Below are 21,854 nucleotides of genomic sequence, written 5' to 3' on the forward strand. Positions count from 1 at the left end.
TAAACATCCTGCTGACTCTGTGAGCAGGATTTAATAATAATAAAATTGATGTGTAATGAATTGTGAACTCTATGTTTTAATGTTTTAATCACCCCCCCCCTTTCTTTATTTTTTGGGATGGGTGTGTGTGGAAATGAAATTCATATCTCTTTGCCAGGATCTCCCTGAGGTGAATCCTCTGGTCTTTGTCCATCCTGACTTTAAGGAGCTAGATCATGATCTTCGGTGAAGGTACATACTATCATATTCAAAGCTAGTACCCAATACCTAGGCATCTATGCCCTTCTTATCTCCCTCCTGGTCTGGTTATTTTTGACACTGCAGTTCCTTATTACATCAGGATCCATAATCCTCTTCTCTTCTCTTCTCTTCTCTTCTCTTCTCTTCTCTTCTCTTCTCTTCTCTTCTCTTCTCTTCTCTTCTCTGTACAAGACCTTCAGAAAATATGCATTTTTTTAAAAAAAATCATTTCTTTCAATGTTTCAGAAGTTTGTCTCCTGGCTTCATTGAAGGGGGTAAATGTCCATGCTAACTGGCAGGCAAGGTGCGGGCATAATGTGGGTGGTTGGGGGTGAGCCTTACAGTGGTGCTGGGCAAGAGAACACACACTGTGGAGGGAGGTTGGTAAAAAAACAGTGAGGAGAGGAAACAAATGGAGGTATGGGTAGAGTGCTGATATGGGTTGTTGGAGAAGTACATTTGCAGTGAGGCTTCTGAAGGTGTCAGGAATGCTTGGCTGGAGAAACAGCAGACAGGTGGGAGAGGCAACAGAAATGGAGTTGGGGAGCAAAACAAAGAGTGCCCATGTGTATGGCAGCTTACTGGAGGCTGAGGATAACATGTAAGCTGGGTCAGTCAGTCTGTAATCAGAAAGCACACAACATCTTGGAAAGCACTGAGGGAAGAGTCAGAGACTTGGTCAGAAACATGCCAAGGTCAAAAACAGTAGGAGTCAGGAGCAAGAATAGGCAAAGTACTGTTGGCAGATAGCTGGGAATGCCTTTAGCCCAGGAGAGATCAAAAAAGTCACACACACCAGGCATTTCTATAAAAATAATTTATTTACAGAAAGCAAACCAAAAGCAAAACATATTTAAAGGATGTGGCTCTCATTGAGAGCAACCTAGCTCTCCTACATGCCTGCACAGAGAAAAGAGGAACTAAAAAACAAGTCCGGGCAGGTTTCTCCACCCAGGGGCAACAGCCATCAAGCACATGAAAGGAGACCATTAAAGTCAACCTCTTCACCAGGCCAAAATGATTAGAGACAATGGCACCTTAATCTGTTAGTAGGAAAACCATTAACAAGTACAAAGCCAGATGCCAAAGTTGCTTCCAGCAAGGGATGGTAGTCCCTACATGGTTTAAATTCTGTTCCCACCAAGCATGCACAGCTGAAGCTTTTCTTGCTCAGTGGTCACCAATAATGAGGCTGCAGGCTTGCTTGCAGAGTCAGTGTCTTGCCACTTGCTTGCAAGGCACTTATTTTGATGTAGCACAGGATTTTTAGGTCAGGGGTATTGGGGTTGCCCTGCTTCTTTGCTAAAAAGGGATCAGTGCTGGCCAAGGAGAGACCTGAATTGGTATCAGAGTTTGATTCAGTGGCTGCTAGATCTGTGGGCACAGTACCCAGTAGTACCTGATCTATCCGCACCTTGGAGCCTGGTTCAGAGGTAATGATGTCATCCCTCCCCTCCTTTTCCTATGGTTACTGGGCTGGGTTTTTCTGGGTAACACTGACTAACACTTGACTAATGAAATGAAGAGCATGAATAGAAGTGGCATCTTCTCATGAAGATTGTTCTAGGCCATACTCCTTCCAGTCTATGTGGCACTGCAGCTGTCTTCAGTACTGTGGAAAGTCCAACATTTAGCTTACCTAATATTCCTCATGGTCTTCCACTGTCATGGGTGGAGGTGGTACAGGAGTGTCATCAGCAGTGTGTGGTAAGGTGTCCAGGACCAAGAGTGAGCAATGAAAAATAATAAGAATCTGGTACAAAGGGGAAAGCTGAAGATTGTAGGTAACAAGGTTGTTGGTCTGTGCTATGATGGGGAAGAATCCTATGAACCATGCAGCTAGTTTCCTAGTGTGGTCATGTAATGGCTGGTGCTTGGTAGAGAGTCAGACATGGTCAACTTTTAAAGGTAACCCTGCTTGATGGTGGCAGTCGACAAAATGTTGTGTAATTCCTTGGCTTCTTGTAACTAGTCTTGGAAGGTGTCATGAACAGCCTGTAGCTCAGAAAGGGCTACATCAGTAGTGAGAAGTGAGAAAGAGGGTTCAGTTGCAGGAAATTGCTGGTTGTAATACCCATAGTTGAAAAAAGAATGGGGCATGCAAGGAATTGTAAGCAAATTCAGAGAGGGGTAGGGGTTGGGACCAGTTGTCCTATTGGTAGCTGGTATAGCAACAGAGGTACTGTCTCAATACAGCATTGACCTGTTCCACCTCTCCATCTGACTATGGATGGAAAGTGGTGGACAGGTATAATTTGATTTCCAGGAGGTTTTCCGGAACCTGGAGGTTAAATGGACACCCCAATTTGAGACAGTACAGGCAGGTAGGCTATGTAAACAGAAGACATGGAAGAAAAAGAAGGCTGTCTGCTTGGAAATGGGGAGCAAGCACATAGGACAAAATGGACCATCTTGGTGAAATGATCTGCCACCATGTGGATAACTGTGAAGTATTTATGGTACATTTCTTACATTTTTTGCAGATAATCAAAATCAGAATGAAAGCTACAACTATTCTTCATGTTTAATCTATTTAGTCTATTTCCAATACTACCATCAGACATTCTTTACTGTCCACTACAAAGTCTAGTGCTTGTTAATATTATTTTGTCCTTGGCATTGTTAAATATGTATAGTTAAACACATATTTATTCAAAGTAATAAATTTTATATTTCTTCAAAGGTAATAAAGGTCTAGAGAGCCAGTTTAGTGTAGTGGTTAAAGGAATTGGTCTAGAGACTGAGAAACCACCATGAGTTCTAATCTTGCCTTAGCCAATGCTGTACTGGGACAATACCTCTGTTGCTACACCAGCTACTAACAGGACAACTGATCCCAGGTCCTACTCTTCTCTCAGTTTGCTTACAATTCCTTGCATGCAGACCCCATTCTTTGTCATCTGTGTGACTTTAGGCCATTTGCTCTCAGCTCTAGAAAGAAGGCAATGGCAAACAATTGGAGCTGAAAATGTGGCCAAGAAAAGTGAATGGACTTGGCTTGGTAGTTGCCAGGAGACAAGGTTGACTTGAAGGCACCAAAAAAGATAAACAAAAGTCTAAGAGCTTGGGTGTTAATTTCAGGACACTGCAAATAGCATAACAACAACAATTATGATAATATTCACTTCAGCCTATTCAAATAGTATCCCAAATGATTTTTATTGCTGTTTTAGATTTACTCCAATCCACACATTCCTAGATTGGATTATGTGGCTTCCTTTTGCTTTTTTAGGTTTTCCACATTTGGCCTTCCCAGATACAGATACTTCTGCCTTTTCACCTTTTCATTTTTTAATGAATGATTGAATGAATGAAAAGGAATAAAAGAATAACTATATTTTATTGTTTTTTTGAATAAACCTTCTTCATTGTCTTCCTCTATTTACCTGGTGGTTTGCTGTTGATACTAATCCTCTAACTGGTCTCTCCAATCTAACTAAATTATTATTCTAATGAACTACAGAACACACATGTTTCTAGCAATTCTACAGAGAAATCTTAATTTCAATGAACTACTCTGTGTCTCTTTCAACCTATAATTAACAGAATTACTGCTATTAGTTCTGTTTCCAGTTCAAGAATATATGATGTCAAAACTCATGACTGTCTTTAGCATTAATATTGCTCATATTTTACAGGTTTGGGTCAAAGGCTAAGGATGGCCACATATAACATGCATTATTTCATGTTTATATTTCAGACTACAGTTCAGCATGTGAATTGAGAGATTATCTATTAAAATCAGCCTGACATAGATTGGGAAATTCTAGAGATTTGGAGTGTTTATTGGTCAGAAGATTTGTTTCAGAACTAATTCAGCAATTCAGAATACAGTCTGATTTGATACCGTCTGATTTTATTTGATTCAAACTGAAACCACAGTCAAGGTTTTTTAAAAAAATATTAGCTAGCATAGGAAATCCACAAACTGTATTTTTAAAAAAAAAAATCTACCCAAAATCCCACAATATTTTGAAAGTACTGCAGGATTTTTTTTAAAAAAAAAATTATAGTAAAATTTCAGAGAAACGAGTGCAGGTACTTTGGATACAGTCTTTTTTTCAACTCTAATTATTATTACTATTACTAGTATTAGTATTTTGAACAAAAAATGTTACTGTTAAAAATCTGATGGAATTAAATAACATTTGCAAACAACACATATTATAAGAGACAACAGAACTATGTGTTTAGAGAGCTCTGGTAAACTATTTCATGCAAATCAAAAATAGATTTATCAGTTTCACAATACTATCTCTCCTCCTGCCGCTACATTCTATCCTAGAATTTCAAAGAGAAACACAAAAGAGAAACAAAAATTCAGGGTTGCTTTTACTGTTTTGGTCAATATACAGTCAGCTTCTCTGAAGTAAACCACTGGGTGATGTATGAAGTCTCAAACTATCTCCATTTCAGTTCTGATTGTTTGGGAAAGGATCTTACCTTATCTTGGGGAGTCAAAAATCAGTCTGAAATAGCCCAGTTTGAGCCAAGATTAATCAGATATGATGCTAAAATAGAACAAGCCTTGTTCTACTGATCTGGAATTTCACAAAGGTTTTTCTTTATGATGGCACTCTTTGTGATTATCCTATTGATACTGTTGCCTCACCTGGTATGCAAATCTCATAAACTGAACTGCGAAATCAGTGAACCAATCCCTATTCTGCACAGGTAGGTCTGAAGAGAAAGGTCCTCAGCACAAATTTAAATAAAGCTTAGCCAATTTATACATGAACCAGAGTGGAGTAATATCCTGATACCAGCATATCTTAAACTTTGTAATGCAATTTACAACTCAAATATGCGTCTATTAGGGGAAGTGCATAAGAAAGTGCATTGTATTAGAGACATTGTTTGCAAAAATGTGTGTACTGTATGAGCAAAAGTTTATAGGGGATATTTTGACTAGTGTGCATGAATCTCCATATGAATATTCACATGGATTTTTTAAAAAAAACAATTGCAAAGTGATGAAGAAGTCAGAGAGAATGAATTGAAGATTGGAAAAAATGAGAAACTGAGCAAAATCTAACTTAACCAGTAAACATATCCCTATTGACAGGTATCATCAACCAGGAAGAATCATTATTGGTTGTATAACGTCTCAAGTCTTCATGCCTACCTATCCAATGGACTTCAATGAGCACCCTCATCAATCGGTTATTGGTGAATACCTGTGAGAATCTCTTTCATCACTCCATATGATATAACTCTTCCAAGCATTTCTCAAGTATACCAGGTTTGCCAATTAAAATTAGCACAGCAATGCATAGCATGATAAATAATACATTTTACCTTGCCCTGAATTAGTATGCTCTTTTTTTGGAGGGGGATTTAATACATTTTATTTCCAAATTTGAGAGCCAGTTTGGTGTAGTGGGTAAGGCACCAGGCTGAAAACCAGGAGACCATGAGTTCTAGCCCTCCCTTAGGCACAAAGCCAGATGGGTCATCTTGGGGCAATCACTCTCAGCCCAAGGAAGGAGGCAGTGGCAAACCACTTCCAAAAATCTTGCCAAGAAAACTGCAGAGACTTGTCCAGGCAGTCTCCAAGAATAGGACATGATTGAACAGATTAAAAAAAAATCCAAATTTAAAAAGAAGAAAGAAAAAGAGAGAGAAAGCAGAATGAGAGAGAGAGAGAGAGAATGGGGCAGACAGGCAGGCTTCAATATTTGGCATGAGTGGTCTATCTTTCTCAGAAATAAAACCCAATCACTTTAGTTTGACTTATTTTCTACCAGATGTATTCAGCGCTGCAGCATAAGGATATCCACATACTTCAATTATTTCAAATAGTGTGTTTGTGTGTGTCTGTGTGTGTATTTCTGTGTGTGGTTTGTAACCCTCATTGACCAATCCATTAAAAAACAATCCTAATCCTAATGTCATCGTATGACAATCAGCACTTCCTCCTCCCCCCCAGATAAAATTGCAAAAAAGGTATTGCTGAGCTAATTTTATTTGTCTAAGGAAGATTCTCTATTTTTATTCTGTACTATTTAAAGATTCCAAAATAGCTCAAATAGTTTATATTTTATGAATATTGTTAATTTTAATTATACGATGGATAGACAATGAAATTAAGGGGTGAGGGGGAGAAAAACCTTCAGTGAAAGGAGGAATTAGGTAATATTACTGATCTGTAGTCTTTGAATTTTCCTAAAGAGAATTGGAAAGCATATCTCTATCTATCCATCCATCCATCCATCCATCCATCCATTCATCCATCCAATTCATTTACCTATTTACAATATAGCCTTTGACTTTCTGTTAGTCAAACAGCAGACATATTTTTTTTTCTAAATACACATTAAACTAGATGTCTAATGAATGATACCTTCTGAAATATGTTCTTAGTGGAGCACAGCTCAATTTGAATTTTACTAAATGCAAAATTTCAATGTGATATGATGTGCAAACTTATTGTAGTGTATTGGCTAAGAATTATCAACATACCCTGGCACTGGTATTTGCGGTAAATGAGATCAATGGAAACAACCAGATTTTACCTAACATCACTTTGGGCTTCCACATCTATGAAAGCTACTCCAGCGCTACTTTGACTTATCATGCCACAATGAAAGTTCTTTTTACACAGAATAGATTCATACCCAACTACAAATGTGGTATTTGGAACAACTTAATAGCAATCATTGGGGGTCTTTACTCTGAAACTTCTCTCCAGATGGCAAAGATCATGGGTATCTATAAAATTCCACAGGTAAGACACACAGGTGTATAACTGGGGAATTTAATCAACCTTGGAAAGTTGAAAATAATAAATTGTTATATGAGATGTATCAGATATTAAAAGACAGAATAATCTTTTGCCACTTTATTCAGAAATTGCCAGTTGTACTCAACTATGAAAGAATATTGTTTTATCTTATTGTTATAGATTTACCAAGACACAGATGTTATCAGTTTTGGACAAAGTAACTCTTTTATAAAGGATATCATGAAAATGAGTTAATAAATTTGACAAGAGGTAGTTGTGTGCCACTGACTAAGGCTTGACTCCTGTTGATTGAATGGGTAAATTCTCACCAACTTGACTATTTTCAGTAACAGAAGAGTCCTGCAGCCCCTTTGATCTTATCAATTTACTTTCTACTTCCCTCTGTCTTGCCAGGCACAGTTGTTTTCTCAAGTCTACAATCTGCTTGCATCACAAGAATGTATATTTTTGCCTGTTTCTCATTGCCCCAAGGGAAAAGTTAGTCTTTCTGGTCCACCATTGATTGATTGAGTTTTCTTGCCATCCTTGATATCCTTGGTAATTGTCTCCAGATCCGTAATTATTCTCACAATCTTTCTCAATGTCCAGATTTCATTGCTGTACATTTATCACTGGAAAGACCATTGCTTTAATTATTCTCATCACTGTTGGCATAGAAGTATCCTTATCCTTTATGATCTTGTCAAAGTTTGCCATTGCTTTTCTCCTGGGATTAATTTCCTCTTTATTTCTCCAAGGCACTGTCAATCTTTATCTACTGAGCCTTAGAAAACAAAACCATCTACTATCTTAATTTCTTTGCCTTCAAGTTCCGTATGTATTTTGATTAACATTCCTTTTGCCTTCTGTGGTACAGGTATATGCACTGAAGTTCCCAATCTCTAAGCTACATGGTCTTCTGTATTGGTTGACCTAGACCTGATCGCACTAACTGCCTCTTCTCCCAAAGCTTTATAAAGTTCAACAGGGATTCATCTGCACCTGGTGTTTTCTTATTTGAGAGCTAGGCTTTTGCTTGTCTTAGCTAACTAGAATTTAGTCTTGAACACATCATCTCCCTGTGAGTGTTTCTTTCATTCTAAAATCTATTTGTAAAGGGTTTCCATTTAGTACAGTGGTACCATACTGGGGCAGCAAAAATCTAGGTAAACCACCAGGAAAAAAGTACAAAGCTAGGCTTTGCTATATCTCTTGCTGCCATCTAGAGATCATTCGGATTTATTTTTTTCAGCTCAGTTAAAATAACCCTACTGTATAATTTTTCCAATTCTATTAAGTTCATTTGTCTCTTACAGATCTCTTTCTTTATTCTTGAATACTGCCACATTAATGGTAAATTTTCCTATAATTTCTTTTTTTCTTCTTAAAAAGAACATTTCTTTTCTTTCATTTTTTTTTCTCTTTGCTGACATTCTTTCCTTTTTCTTACTTGATGCTGGATATCTGCATTCTGCAAAATACCATTTATGTTGCCGAATGCTACAATCCTTCACTTTTTTCATCTATTATAATAGCTTGTTCCAAAAGCCACTTAATTCTTCTTTGAAATTTGGGGATCCCCCCCTTTATCAGTGTTTAGAATGCCGCTTATCTCTTCCTCTTAGCTACACAATTTCTTTTCTGCATAAATTAAGAATATTAAATCTGTTCAACATCTTGATTTTGTACTCCTGCCATATATTTTTCCAGATAAATCTTGCAGGTACAGTTACTTTATTTCATATTTGTGTTTAACCTTATATTTGATATTAACATTTCTTGGCCTGTTCCTATAATCTCTACTTCAAAGTGTTCTGGCTAAATAGATTGCACTACTCTATCTTCCATTTGCTATTAGTAATCAATTCATTTCCAATATTGTGCACATGGTTATGGTCAGGCATAAAATAAATATTTATGTTGCTTGAAACAGGTGTTTTCAAAAAATAAAAATTCACTTCACAAAGTCCTTTTAAACTGTCTTCTACATAATTGTGTTTACACTATCAAAATATTCCTGAAATTTCAGATTCTTCTCCTTCAATTTTTTCCATTTCATCCACCCATTAATAACATTATATCAATCCTTTCTTGATGTTTCATTTAGCAACTCTTACAATTTTCCATAGAACTTCTGTGTTTTTCATACACTCATATAGTATTGATACTGAGTATTAATTAGTTCTAGGTATGGTCATAATTCTTGGGTTACATCCATATACATAGGAGTGTCCTTGTTGAATATTATTGACACTCCACTCCTTCATATTTTTTTCATGTCCTGAATGTAATTGAATATATTCATCTGATTTAATGTGGCTCATTCTGGTTCCCTTAATTTCACTTATTCCTAACACATTCACTTTAATACATTTCATTTCTGATTTGACAATTTCAAGATTTCTTTGATTCATGTGTCTCACATTTCAGTGTTGCAATGGTATGCATCTTGGTCTAGCGGTTAAGGTTCTGGGCTAGAAACCAGGAGTCTGTGAGTTCTAGTCCCACCTTAGACATGAAAGCTGGCTAGGTGACCTTGGGCCAGTCACTTTCTCTCAGCCCAACAGTGCAATGTAGACTAGTCTCCTCATGGTGCATCCCAGGCAACATGACTTGTCATGGCTAATAGTCTACACATCTGGCTGCTGGACCTCACAAGGATTTCCCAGAAAGAAAAAGTAACATGAACACTGAACTGCTATGCTATACGATTAAAAAAAAAAAAAAAGATGTGCATCTTGGTCAAATAATATTGGCACTGGTGGTCAATTTCATATATTAGCAATAAAATAACTTGATGGATTTGAGAAATGTTGTTTTTTTTTTTCTATATAAAAATAACCTGGAGCTTATGAATTCTGTGAATAAAAAGAGAGAGATGGATTTAGTAGTTAAGCATGTTCTCTCATTCTTGTCCTAAAAAAAAAAAAAAAAGCTCTCCAGGCAGAGATTTATTTAAGAGTGCTATTTTGTTAGGTTTTCTTTTTTTTAAAGAATTCTGGAATAGAATAGAAATTTGCCAATAATACATTCTGTGTATATTCACATCTTTGCATCTCTCTTCCCCTCTCTATTTCTCTAATTGTTCTATAATACTGATGACTAATGTATTTACTTTAACCAAGGACATTTTTAATTATTTTATTCATTGTATAAATGTTTCATATTATCAATAATTCGCTAGTAAGAATTTTTTGCATATATATTAATTATACATAATTAATAAATTATTTTTTTAATAATTAAGTAAAGAATATGGATTGAAATGGGAATTTAAATTAATATTTGAAAGTTCAATGTGTGTATAAACACATATACATATTCTGAAAATCTTTAAATGTCATTACTCATAACTTTAATTCTGATGATACCTCTTTATATTGTTTCTCTTTTACATATAACCAAGCCTATGTATGCTTTTATAGTTCACTTATGGATCTATTCCATCTATGAATGATAGAGATGGTGCTTCCTCCTCCTACCAGATGGTCCCAAATGAATCTTACCAATATATGGGGATTCTACAACTATTGCTGCACTTTGGATGGACATGGGTTGGGATCCTTGCTAAAGACGATAACAATGGAGAAAGATTTGTAGAGAGTATAGTCTCAATGTTTCCCTTGAGTGGAATCTGTTTTGCATTTTTAGAAAGAATCATGGCAGTTTACATCAGTAATCTTTTTGATCTATGGCAGTGGATGCTGAGAACATATGATGTTATATTTCAAAGCAAAGCTAGTGCAATACTTGTGTATGAAGAAAATATGATACATCTGAGATGGCTACTATATTTGCCAGAAATGGAGTTTGTAACCATGCAGTATGAAAGCAAAGTATGGATCATGACTATCCAGCAGGAGCTCAGTACATTACCTTTTCAGAAGAACTGGGCTATACTACCTATCCATGGTGCTCTATCAATGGCTGTTCACTCAAATGAAATATTAGGATTTCAAAATTTTATTCAAACTGGAAACCATTTATTGACTAGAGGAGATGGCTTCATCAGGGATTTTTGGGAACAATCATTTGACTGTAAATTTCCAGATCTGTTCATCAGCAAAAATGATATTAAAATTTGCACTGGGGAAGAGAAGTTAGATGATCTTCCTGGGGCTTTTTTTGAAATAAGCATGACTGGCCACAGCTACAACATTTACAATGCTGTCTATGTAGTTGCCCATGCTTTACATAACATGCAGTCAAATGAACCCAAACATGGAAGAAACATGAAACTACAGAATCAACAGCCATGGCAGGTAATGGCCTCAGAAGGCAAGCATAATTACATTTTTAAAAAATATATTTATTTTTCTTTAATATATTTATATGATCACCTATCTTTCATAATATAACCCTGGGCTGCTAACAGCAATCAAATCACTATGAATATATGAAAAATTAAAACCAGAACTCTACAAAATTAAAAATCATCACACTGCAACCAATGTGCCATAACAATTCCATACCAAATAGAGCCAAGATAGCCAACTTGCTATATTTTGTGTAACAACAGGTTCATATGAATATAAATATATTTCTCCATTGATGCCTGTTTTTATCCTTCTCATCTTCCTATCTTTTCTACTTAACTAGACACCAGGAATATTAGCTGTCCATCTTTCAACATTCATTCCCTACTTGATAAATCAGGACATGGTGGGTTTCTGGAAGCAAATGTTGTAATGGCCCTCAAGTTACTGATACTAGAGAGGCATTCCTTCTTCTTCCATCCAACAATGTTTTTACAAGTTGTACTGTCATACCCAAAAGCAATCAAGAATTTATGAAATCCCATAGAAACATTGTATGACCTTCCAGAGTGCTTTGTGAGATGAAGGAATAATCAGTATCATCATGATCATGATCATCGTCATTGTCATCATCATCTTCATCAACATCATCCCACTCCCAGTTGTATAATTAATCAACTGCTAACCTTGTTTTGTTTGTTTTATTTGGCTACACTGACCAAGATAGATAGATAGGATAGACAATGATAGAAGATAAATGATAGATGATAGATGATAGATAATGTTTATTTTGGTCATTGACAAGATAAAGCAAACATACACAAACAAAAGAGAGCAGTAAATTGGGATCTCCATATTTGGGAGGAATAGGGATTCATCCCAATAATTTTCCTCTCAGAAGGGTTGTTCACAGTGATAGTTTAATCTGCCTATGATACCACAAATTCAGTTGCCTACCAATATTACTATCATACCACACCATCAATCTGCCTACTTAAATGGAAGTTTGCTCTTTGAACAGTAATGATGCTTGCTGTAAGATCACAGTCAAGGTCAAGATCAAGGTCAAAGAAACAAGAATGTATTATACCCAAAGAAAAACAATTCCTTACTCCAAAACCAGAATAACAAGAACGGTTCGGTAATAATTACATGAGGAAAGGGGCACTGAATAGTTTTAATTGGTATAGCTTCTGTTGGTAAAAACAGCTGATATTGGATGAACTGTGAGATATTTTAATTATTGCAAAGAATGCATGCCTGAGGTTTGGCTGGATGACAAGCATTATATTGGAATGATAGAAACTTCCTCCCCTCACCATTCTTTACAGAATCACAGAATAAATATTCTGTAATATTTATCACAGAATAGCATTCTAATGTTCCTTTTAGATCAAGTATAACATCAGGACAAGAACAGCAACATAAAAAAATCCTGCAATTACACATGTAATTCAGGAATCAATTCCACATATTGAGCATAATTTTTGTTTTGAAAAAGATACTGGGTACCGTAACTCAAAAAGTATTAATAGTTTTAGAGAGCTGCTTTCAATAAAAGGAAACATATATCTTCTAAAACATTATGAAATGGGTTTCCAGGCTGTAAGTTCTGATAAAGAATTTCTTTGTTATATTTCCAACAGCTCCACCACTTTCTGAAAAGAGTCTCATTTAACAATACTGCTGGAGATGAAATTTCTTTTGACCCAAATGGCACATTGATAGGTGGCTTTGATATAATAAATTGGGTTACATTTGCAAACCTATCTTTCCATCGAGTGAAAGTTGGAAAGCTAGATCCCCATGTTTCACCTGACAAAATGTTCAGCATTTGTGATGATGCTATCATATGGCACAGGAGTTTTAACCAGGTACAAGGGGGTGTTCCATTTTGATGTGATCCTGTGTGAGCTTCAATTGGATATTATTAACAGAGTAATGTATTCCATAAATAGGATGGAACATATTAGGGCTATGTTCCTTTTATTTTGATTCAGTGGTTAGCACAATACTGAAAATGCATTCAAGGAAAACAGCTGAAGTAACTGCTCACCAATAAAGCATAAGTTACCAAATATTCATCAAAATCCAATCCATGTACATGAATGGAACTGGATTAGAATATTCATGTTTAAATTCCTTTAAAATTAATGTTGCTTCTAGCCTTTCTGGTGAAGCATGTTTTTGATGAAGCACCCCTCTGAAAACAGAAATGTTCCACTCAACCTTGAAAAGACAATGATAATCCCACCCAATGTTAATGCACCTTGGATATACATATCCATCTGTATATGTACCAGATATAGGCCGTAACCAGCCTTTCAGTCCCTCTTCAAAAGACCAGCAATAAAAATTAGGCTAGGTAAGATAGGGACGCAGTGGCGCTGCGGGTTAAACCGCTGAGCTGTCGATCGGAAGGTCGGCGGTTCGAAACCGCGCAGCGGGGTGAGCTCCCGTTGCTCGTCCCAGCTCCTGCACACCAAGCAGTTCGAAAACATGCAAATGTGAGTAGATTAATTGGTACCGCTTTGGCGGGAAGGTAACGGCGTTCCGTGAGTCATGCTGGCCACATGACCCGGAAGTGTCCTATGGACAACGCCGGCTCCAAGGCTTTGAAACGGAGATGAGCACCGCCCCCTAGAGTCGGACACGACTGGACTTTACGTCAAGGGAAACCTTTACCTTTACCTTTAGGTAAGATACTCTCCATTCCATCAGGGCTTCAGGATGCTCATTATAGCCATGAGATAGAATAATCAGAGACATGCCGGGGTACATAGTGAGCAAGATCCCTCCCTCCCTTCTTTCCTTCCTTCCTGGTGTGAAATTTTGACCCGTATTAAGGAAGTGATCTTCTCTGGACATTTATGAGTACTCACATTTTCCATATGTTTTGCTGTTGACTTCTCATTATTTTTATTTTTAAATTAAGCTAATAATACCAAGACCATTTCTAAACATAACTGATATTTGAAACATCAAATATAATTGCTGTTTTGCATCATCCTGCAGAGAAAACAAAGCAATTTTAATAAATCTTCACTACCTTGTCTCATTTCTTTTCAGATTTGGGTTTCCTAAACTGATTAGGAACAGCTTTAAATATATGGGGTTTTCCCACTTTTATTATTATTATTATTATTATTATTATTATTATTATTATTATTATTATTATTATCATCATTAGATGTTGCCCATCTCTCTGTGCTCTGACAACTGCCATCCTGGTTATTTCAAGATAAAAGAGGAAGGGAAGCCATTTTGTTGCTATGATTGTATGCCATGTCCAGAAGAAAAAATCACTAACCAAACAGGTAAGAAATGTGTTTAAAAATTCTGAAGAATTAAGGTCTATTGATTATATTTACTTAAAAGGATAGTAATTATTACAATCCTGTTCCCCCAAATCATATAAACAGAAGCCTTGCACAAGTCCATCTTCCCCACTGTATTAATCTGGAATTGCCAAGTCCAGCAGAAACCAACTGTGATGTTTCCCCTTCCCACCCCTGCCCAAATATGTTCATGTGAGACATATGTGCATGTGTTTGCATATGTGCATTTGTACGTATGCATTCCAAATATCATATCACCCCACACCCAACCACAATAAAAGAGGGATAGGATCAGTAATTAAATGCATTATAACTGACTTGATAACTACTGATTAAAATCAGTTGCCTTTAAAATAAGATGCTCCATTTATGTAAGTAATGCATTTGAGGAGAAGGGGTAACTGGATGAAGTTAGGGGAGGAGGTCTCTGAATCAGGATTGAAGAAAACAAGGAAAGAGAGAGAAGCTCTCTTCAAAGTTGTTTAAAAGTTACTGTACTACTCCAGCAATGCAGAGGGGTGAAGCAATCTTCAAAAGTAGCTGTGCTTTCAGCATTGTTGTCTGCAGGAAGGAAAAAAAAATAGCAATAGCCAGTAGGACTTGGAAAGAGCAAGGATCCTCCCTGTTGCTGTAATGAAGTGTAACCCTTTTTGTAACTCCTGAAGAGATTTAGATTGTTGGTCCTCTAGTTGTAAAAGTGGGTGGGTGGGGGGGAGAACGGGACACTGTAGCCATTGTTTCTACCTTGCTGAGAATGAGGACTCTATACCTATTTTTGTATACTCTTTACTCATTGAAAGGTGGATACATCTTTCTTTTTCAATGACATCTGACCATTTTTAAATAGAATCTGCTTCTTTAAACAGTCTTTACATATATTTGCAAAACCACCCTTCAAAGATAATTATTTGGGGGAAAAATACTCATTTTCTCTTTGGCAAATATGGCAGCCATCGATCACAATAAATAGCTAGATAGCTAAATAGATAGATACATGCAAGGCTGACTGACGTAATGGATTGGCTCCAGATTTTTTCATACCTGAAGTTAATAACTAGAAATCTAAAGGACTTGTTAGTAATTATTAAACTAAGCCCGTTTTATTGCCATAGGTCTACTTACTTAACATTAAATCTGGGTACAGCCTAATCCATATGAAATATTTAATGAAAAATGTTATATGTAGTTTGATCCTGAGTTAACAATCCAATAGTGGAACAATATAGTGACAATCTTATACAAACCTACTAGGAACAACTCCAGTTGAATTCAGTGAGATATATTTCTGAGTAATAGAATGACCAATTATGTTTTTAAAGGTCAGTTAACAAGATCAGGACCGGTGTTTCTCAAACTTGGCAACTTTAAGATGTGTGGACTTCAACTCCCAGAATTCCCCAGCCACACATCTTAAAGTTGCCAAGTTTGAGAAACACTGATCTAGACATAAAAACCTTTGAACAGTTACTCAAAGGCCACTTTTTCTTCTGCTGCTTCCTCCTTGTACACATATTTACTCTGACATTCAAATTACACTAGAAAATTATCCTGAAGTTGTTGAAAGGGAGAAAGTCAATGCATAAATGCTGAAACATTAAATCAAATGGATAAATGAGTAATATGACTGTGAATTGTGGCCACCTGTGTTAAAACTTTATTTTCTCCAGCAATACCGTACGTTGCATTGATTATGATAATATAGGACATTTTCTTTGCCTCCATAAAAGAAGATGTTATCTGCTACACTACTTAAGATTTAAGTTACTATACTTGGCAAAATCTTTTGGGAATGAAAAATCATCTGGGTGTTTAAGTTTATTTTTATGGGAGAATAATTACGGAAAGTTGGAGAAATACAAGATAATATCCTTTCATTTTCAGACATGGATGATTGTCATAAATGCCCTGAAGATGAATATCCAAACAAAGCTCAAGACCTCTGTGTTCCTAAGGATACCTGGTTCTTGTCCTATATAGAACCACTGGGGATCAGTTTAATAATGTTGGCACTCACCTTGTTTGTTTTCACAGCTTTGGTTCTAGGAACTGTTATGAAGCATCATGATACTCCAGTCATCAAGGCTAATAATCGAAGTCTCACCTATACACTCCTAATATCCCTCTTGCTCTGTTTTCTCTGTGCTTTCCTATTTATTGGCCCACCTGGAAAAGTGGCATGCCTCTTGAGACAAGTTAGTTTTGGCATGATCTTTTCAGTGGCTATTTCTTGCATATTGGCAAAAACCACCACAGTTATTCTGGCTTTTAGGGCTACAAAACCAGGAAGCAGAATGAGGACTTGGGTGGGAATAGGACTAGCTTTTCCCATTGTCCTTTGTTGCTCCATTATCCAAGCAGGCATTTGTACAGTGTGGCTGGTCACCAGTCCTCCATTTCCAGAAGCTGACATGCACTCAGTAACTGAAAAAATTGTACTGGAATGTAATGAAGGTTCTGTTATGATGTTTTACTGTGTTTTGGGCTATGTGGGATTTCTGTCAACAATGTGTTTCATTATAGCTTTCTTTGCCAGAAAGTTGCCAGATAATTTCAATGAAGCCAAGTTCATCACTTTTAGTATGTTGATTTTCTCCAGCGTATGGTCATCTTTTGTACCAGCCTATCTGAGTACCAAGGGAAAATACACTGTGGCAGTGGAGATATTCTGTATCTTAGCCTCCAGTGCTGGGCTTCTGAGCTGTATCTTCTTCCCAAAATGTTACATCATTCTCCTGAGGCCTGAGTTAAACAACCGGAAACAGCTTATGAAGCGCAAACTCTGAAACTGTTAATTTGAATTGAATGTGTAAAATGCATGTTTACTTTTTCCCATAACTCCTACCAAACCAGCCTCTTCTAAATGCTACCTAAAGCTATAGATCAATGTAATGTTCAGTTTTAAGCTATTGGCTATTTGTATGAATGTTAACTTCATGAGGGCTTCTCACTGATACAGAATTGTTTTATTAGCTTTTAACAGCCTTTCCTGAAATCCTTTAAAGTTTCCATATACAGGTGATACAAAACAAAACCATATTCATACACTCAATCAAAGCTGGCCTGGAACTGTTCCAATCAAAGAACTCCCAAGGAGAGAACAACACCCCTACCAACACAAGCAGGGCAAGCCACAGTATATAAACTTTGAGCAAGGCCCACTCCCTCTTTGCACTGAAGATGTTGCCTAGTCTGGCAATGAAACATCTGCAAGAAAACAACAAGGCTCAGAGAGCACCAAGGACTCCACATATTCAAACAAAACAACAAAACAAAACAAAACAAAACAAAACAAAACAAAACAAAACATATTTATCTGAGCTTTGAAGCTTAAAATAACAGTTCCATTGATAGCACAGTTAAATGTGTATTTATTCATCCAATTCAGTAGACATCAGGTTCTTATGACTGTGGTGAGGGTAGATGGAGTTCATATTTAAGGAAAAGAAGGCTTCCATTATAGTATATGTATATGTATAATATATAATGATTATACAGCCTGTTTTTTATATTTAAGGAAAAGGACTCCATTATACAAATCTGGGTGCTTTCTTTGTTTTTTGTAACTATATACCCTATAATCAGTGTGGTACTACACATTCTGTTGTTCTAACCACAAATCTTGCAGAATGGTAAGAAAAACTCCACAAGCCAGTGTCCATGAAAGCTGATTCATCATTTTCTTATTTGGCACCATTAGCTGCTAACTGTTGCACTGATCACTAAGAAGCATGCATTAGATAACTGGTTTCATCCTCTTTGGGACTCATCAGATGCACAGTAGATAGGCAGGTGATGAACAAATACAATAACTGGCTACCTACATCTGATGAGTCCCAAATAGGATAAAATTGGTTACGTAGTTCCTGCCCTCTGGTGATCATGTAACTGAAACCACCTCACAGGATATACACTGTATTAAAAAAAAAAAAATCCCCACACTCCAAGGGAGAAAAACCAGAACCCATGGCTATGACATAATGTAACATCTTTCTCTGCTCTAAGGGCTTAAAGGAAAGTGCATAGTATATACTATTTTTATAGTTTCATTAACTGCTAAAATGAAATCTGAGGTCCTTCCTCTCACCAAAAATAAAGAAGTGATTAAAGTGTACTTTTTTAGAATATAAGAACAGTCCTGGCAAATCAGTACATGTCCAGTCTTAATCCAGTCTTTCATTTCTCACAGTGGCCATCTAGATGCTTGCAAGCAAAAGATGGAAACATATGCTTCTCCTACCATTATTATACTATAATGGGTATTTGTTGCCCTCCCACCACAAATTGGAAATATTGTTGAATCGTTAGGACAAATAATCCTTGACAGTGGTTGTGAAGAGAGATACAATAAATTCATTTATAATTAAGTCAACTGGGGAGAAAGTTGTTAGCAGTTTGACTAGAATGGAGCCAAAAGATCAGATGCTCCAAATCCCCCCTTCCTTGTTAACCCATGGAGGTTGTTAGGAGAATATTGTGGATTGGTACTTCCTAAAAGTCTTTGACCAATACTCTCATTATAACTGTCTCAGCTGTGACTTGTATGGGTACCATCTTAAAGAAAAGGGGTTTGGGCACTGTAATATAATGTGGACAAAGAGTTCTGTTGAAGAGACTCTCTTAAGAGAGACACATATTATAGTGTCTATGTGATGACTATGAGAATAAATGATAAAGTGTACCATCTGGAATGCCTCAAGTGTGCTACTTGCCAGAAACATTTTTTGTGTTGGTGACAGTTACCTTCTCATAAACTCAGATATAGTGTCTAAGCAGGATATCTACAAGTGGACCAAGATCAATGAGATTATATAACTTACTTGTGCCTCATAGTCTCTAAAATACATCTCATGAGTGACATACATATTTAGCCATGCTGAGTTTTATTGCTCACATCCATATGTTTTTTCTAAGGAATGGGAAAATGGAACAGAATGCACATGCATTAGACTGGTATAATAGCAAACAAGTTGCTTTATTTTAACAAATATGTTTTAATGTTAAACTTGGAGATACTGATGAAAATTGGGGAGCCAATACAAAGTAACAATTTGTATTGTTGAGATTATTTTAAAGTATGACAGTGACATCTAACTTTGTTGACTGACCTTTCTTAAGCTAGTATCTTTAAGATAAATTGAGATTTCAAGTCCCCAGAAATCTAGATATTGTTGTCCTAACACTTCTGGTACATACCAGCTTTAATGGTGGCCTTGATACTTACAGACAAAATTGTTCAATTAGATTTTGCTTACGTCATGTCTATTTATTGTACCTAAAATGTAATCCCAGCATTAATATTAAATGGCATACATCAGGAAAGCTGTAGGTATGTCTGGAAAGGGAATGGACCTCCAAGTAAGTGCAGCTTCCCTTTTTTAATGGCAATCAATTTGTCTTGAGAGTGAAAACATAATTGTTGCAATGCAAAAGATGCTACCTTTTCAGATAGAAAAGGTATCATCTTTAGATAGTCCTTGGGAGATAATGGGAGTAAATGGCATGAAACTGGAGAGTGGGAAGCTAGTGCAGCCTTAAATGTTTAGCAAATATTTCAGATAATACGGATGGACAGCTATCTTCTGCTAACACTGAAGGTGAAGAATTCACCACTTATTTCTATACAATAAAAATATATATCTCTATCTCTTTGTATTCACTCTCAAATAACACTTGTATAATTAACAAGCAAGTAACAATCACATAGAGAGATCATGTGGTCCCTCATTCATGGCTGTGCTGACTGGGGCTGCAAGGGTCACCAGTTGTCCAGCTCTGAGCAGAGCACAAGGTTTTGTATATTTTGTTTTCCAGAATTCATCAATAAGCTCAAATTGTATACAATTTTGGAATTTAAACCAGTAAAATTGAATCTGTGAGTGAGACAGTGAGACAGGACTGGAGAATTTGAACACTTGAGCTTTTCCTGAATGAAAGAGAAATTGTTAAGTCTCCAATAGGCTGAAACTTCCCCCTTCCCAAAAATAACAACAGACAAATACTCATGTAATTTGCATAGTTCAGGGGAAAATGCTTGTATCTGTCCATTTTCACATTCTCTTTAGCGAATAATTGCTACCCATAGTTTTCAAAATATTTACAGACCTTCAGTGCCCAGTGGGGGGAAAAATATTTTGATTACAGGTTCTGAGGAGATGGATAGGAAACAGAGATGTTCAGATCTGATATTCTTCAGTTCCTTTCATATATTTTCATAGATATGCAGTTTTAGTGGAAATTTGGTTCAGTGTTTGATGAAAGCATTTGTATTAAAAGACCCTCTTAGCATACTCTCAGTGTCTTCTTTAAGAATCATCCTTCAGGGAGTTTAGGACCACACCTGATAGATCTCCAGTTTCCATTAGGTTTCTTAGATTAGAGTGAGTGATTGTCAATCATTCAATTTTTATGTGTACAGAGGAATTGAAGGTATTTATTTATTTATTTATTTATTTATTTATCAATCAAATTTATCACTGCCCATCTCCCCAGAAAAGGGACTCTGGGCGGTTTACAATAAAAAGTTCTTGTCCTTGTAGGGAGAAATCTGCATGTGCAACATCTAGGATGTTGTCCCCAAGGCCATACAGTTCAATTTCTTATTGTAGCCTACATAATATTAGTATTAATCAGTCTGACATATTTTAATCATTAGGGCTGAGAATTGAATTCATACCCTATTTGATGTTATTTTGACAATAAACATATATTCAGGTAATCAATGAGGATAATTAATTCAACTCAGTCATTAAAATGCAAACAATTTGTTCAGTACAATTAATTGATTTTAATTTGTTGTTGGCAACACAATATGAACTTCAGTTATTGGTGGCTAAAATGTAATTCATATCATTAATATATCACAACAATATTTCTAATCTGTTTAAATATTGCTGTTGAAATGCTGAAAGTCCAAAAAGTAAATGAATTGAAAGTGAGTTCATATATTTGATATTATTCATAACTTCATAAGAGAAAAAAAAAACATTAGCATTGCTATTCACAATTCTGACTGAAATAAAGTTGGAGTCATCTGTAGCTTTTGCAAAACTTTTGAGACTGATTATGGCATTCTCAGATGTCAAGGGAGGGGAAAATAAGCAGCAGATTTTACTCTGCTGATAGAATAATGCACAACTACAATTGTGTCCCAATAAACACTTAACAGTTTCACAAAGACCAATCACAAATTTTAGCAATACAGTCCTGTCTCCTTAATTCTGAATGAAAAATAAACGATAATATTTTAAAAATAGTGCTTTTTAATGTAACTGTGAATATTTGGTCACAGATATTGCA

At 36.2% G+C, this 21,854-nt stretch overlaps 1 protein-coding gene across 1 annotated transcript; it reads left to right on the forward strand.

Moving 5' to 3' along the window:
* Window positions 1-4,810: 4,810 nt before the first annotated feature.
* LOC134496729 (vomeronasal type-2 receptor 26-like) lies at window positions 4,811-17,341 on the forward strand. The gene is made up of 7 exons (XM_063302436.1): window positions 4,811-4,914; window positions 5,306-5,419; window positions 6,676-6,967; window positions 10,390-11,226; window positions 12,867-13,094; window positions 14,411-14,537; window positions 16,440-17,341. The coding sequence occupies exons 1-7, from the start codon at window positions 4,811-4,813 to the stop codon at window positions 17,339-17,341; spliced, it is 2,604 nt and encodes an 867-aa protein (XP_063158506.1).
* The last annotated feature ends 4,513 nt before the right edge of the window (window positions 17,342-21,854 follow it).

The sequence above is a fragment of the Candoia aspera genome, chromosome 4 (genome assembly GCF_035149785.1).
Source record: "Candoia aspera isolate rCanAsp1 chromosome 4, rCanAsp1.hap2, whole genome shotgun sequence".
In the NCBI taxonomy this organism is placed as follows: Eukaryota; Metazoa; Chordata; class Lepidosauria; order Squamata; family Boidae; genus Candoia; species Candoia aspera.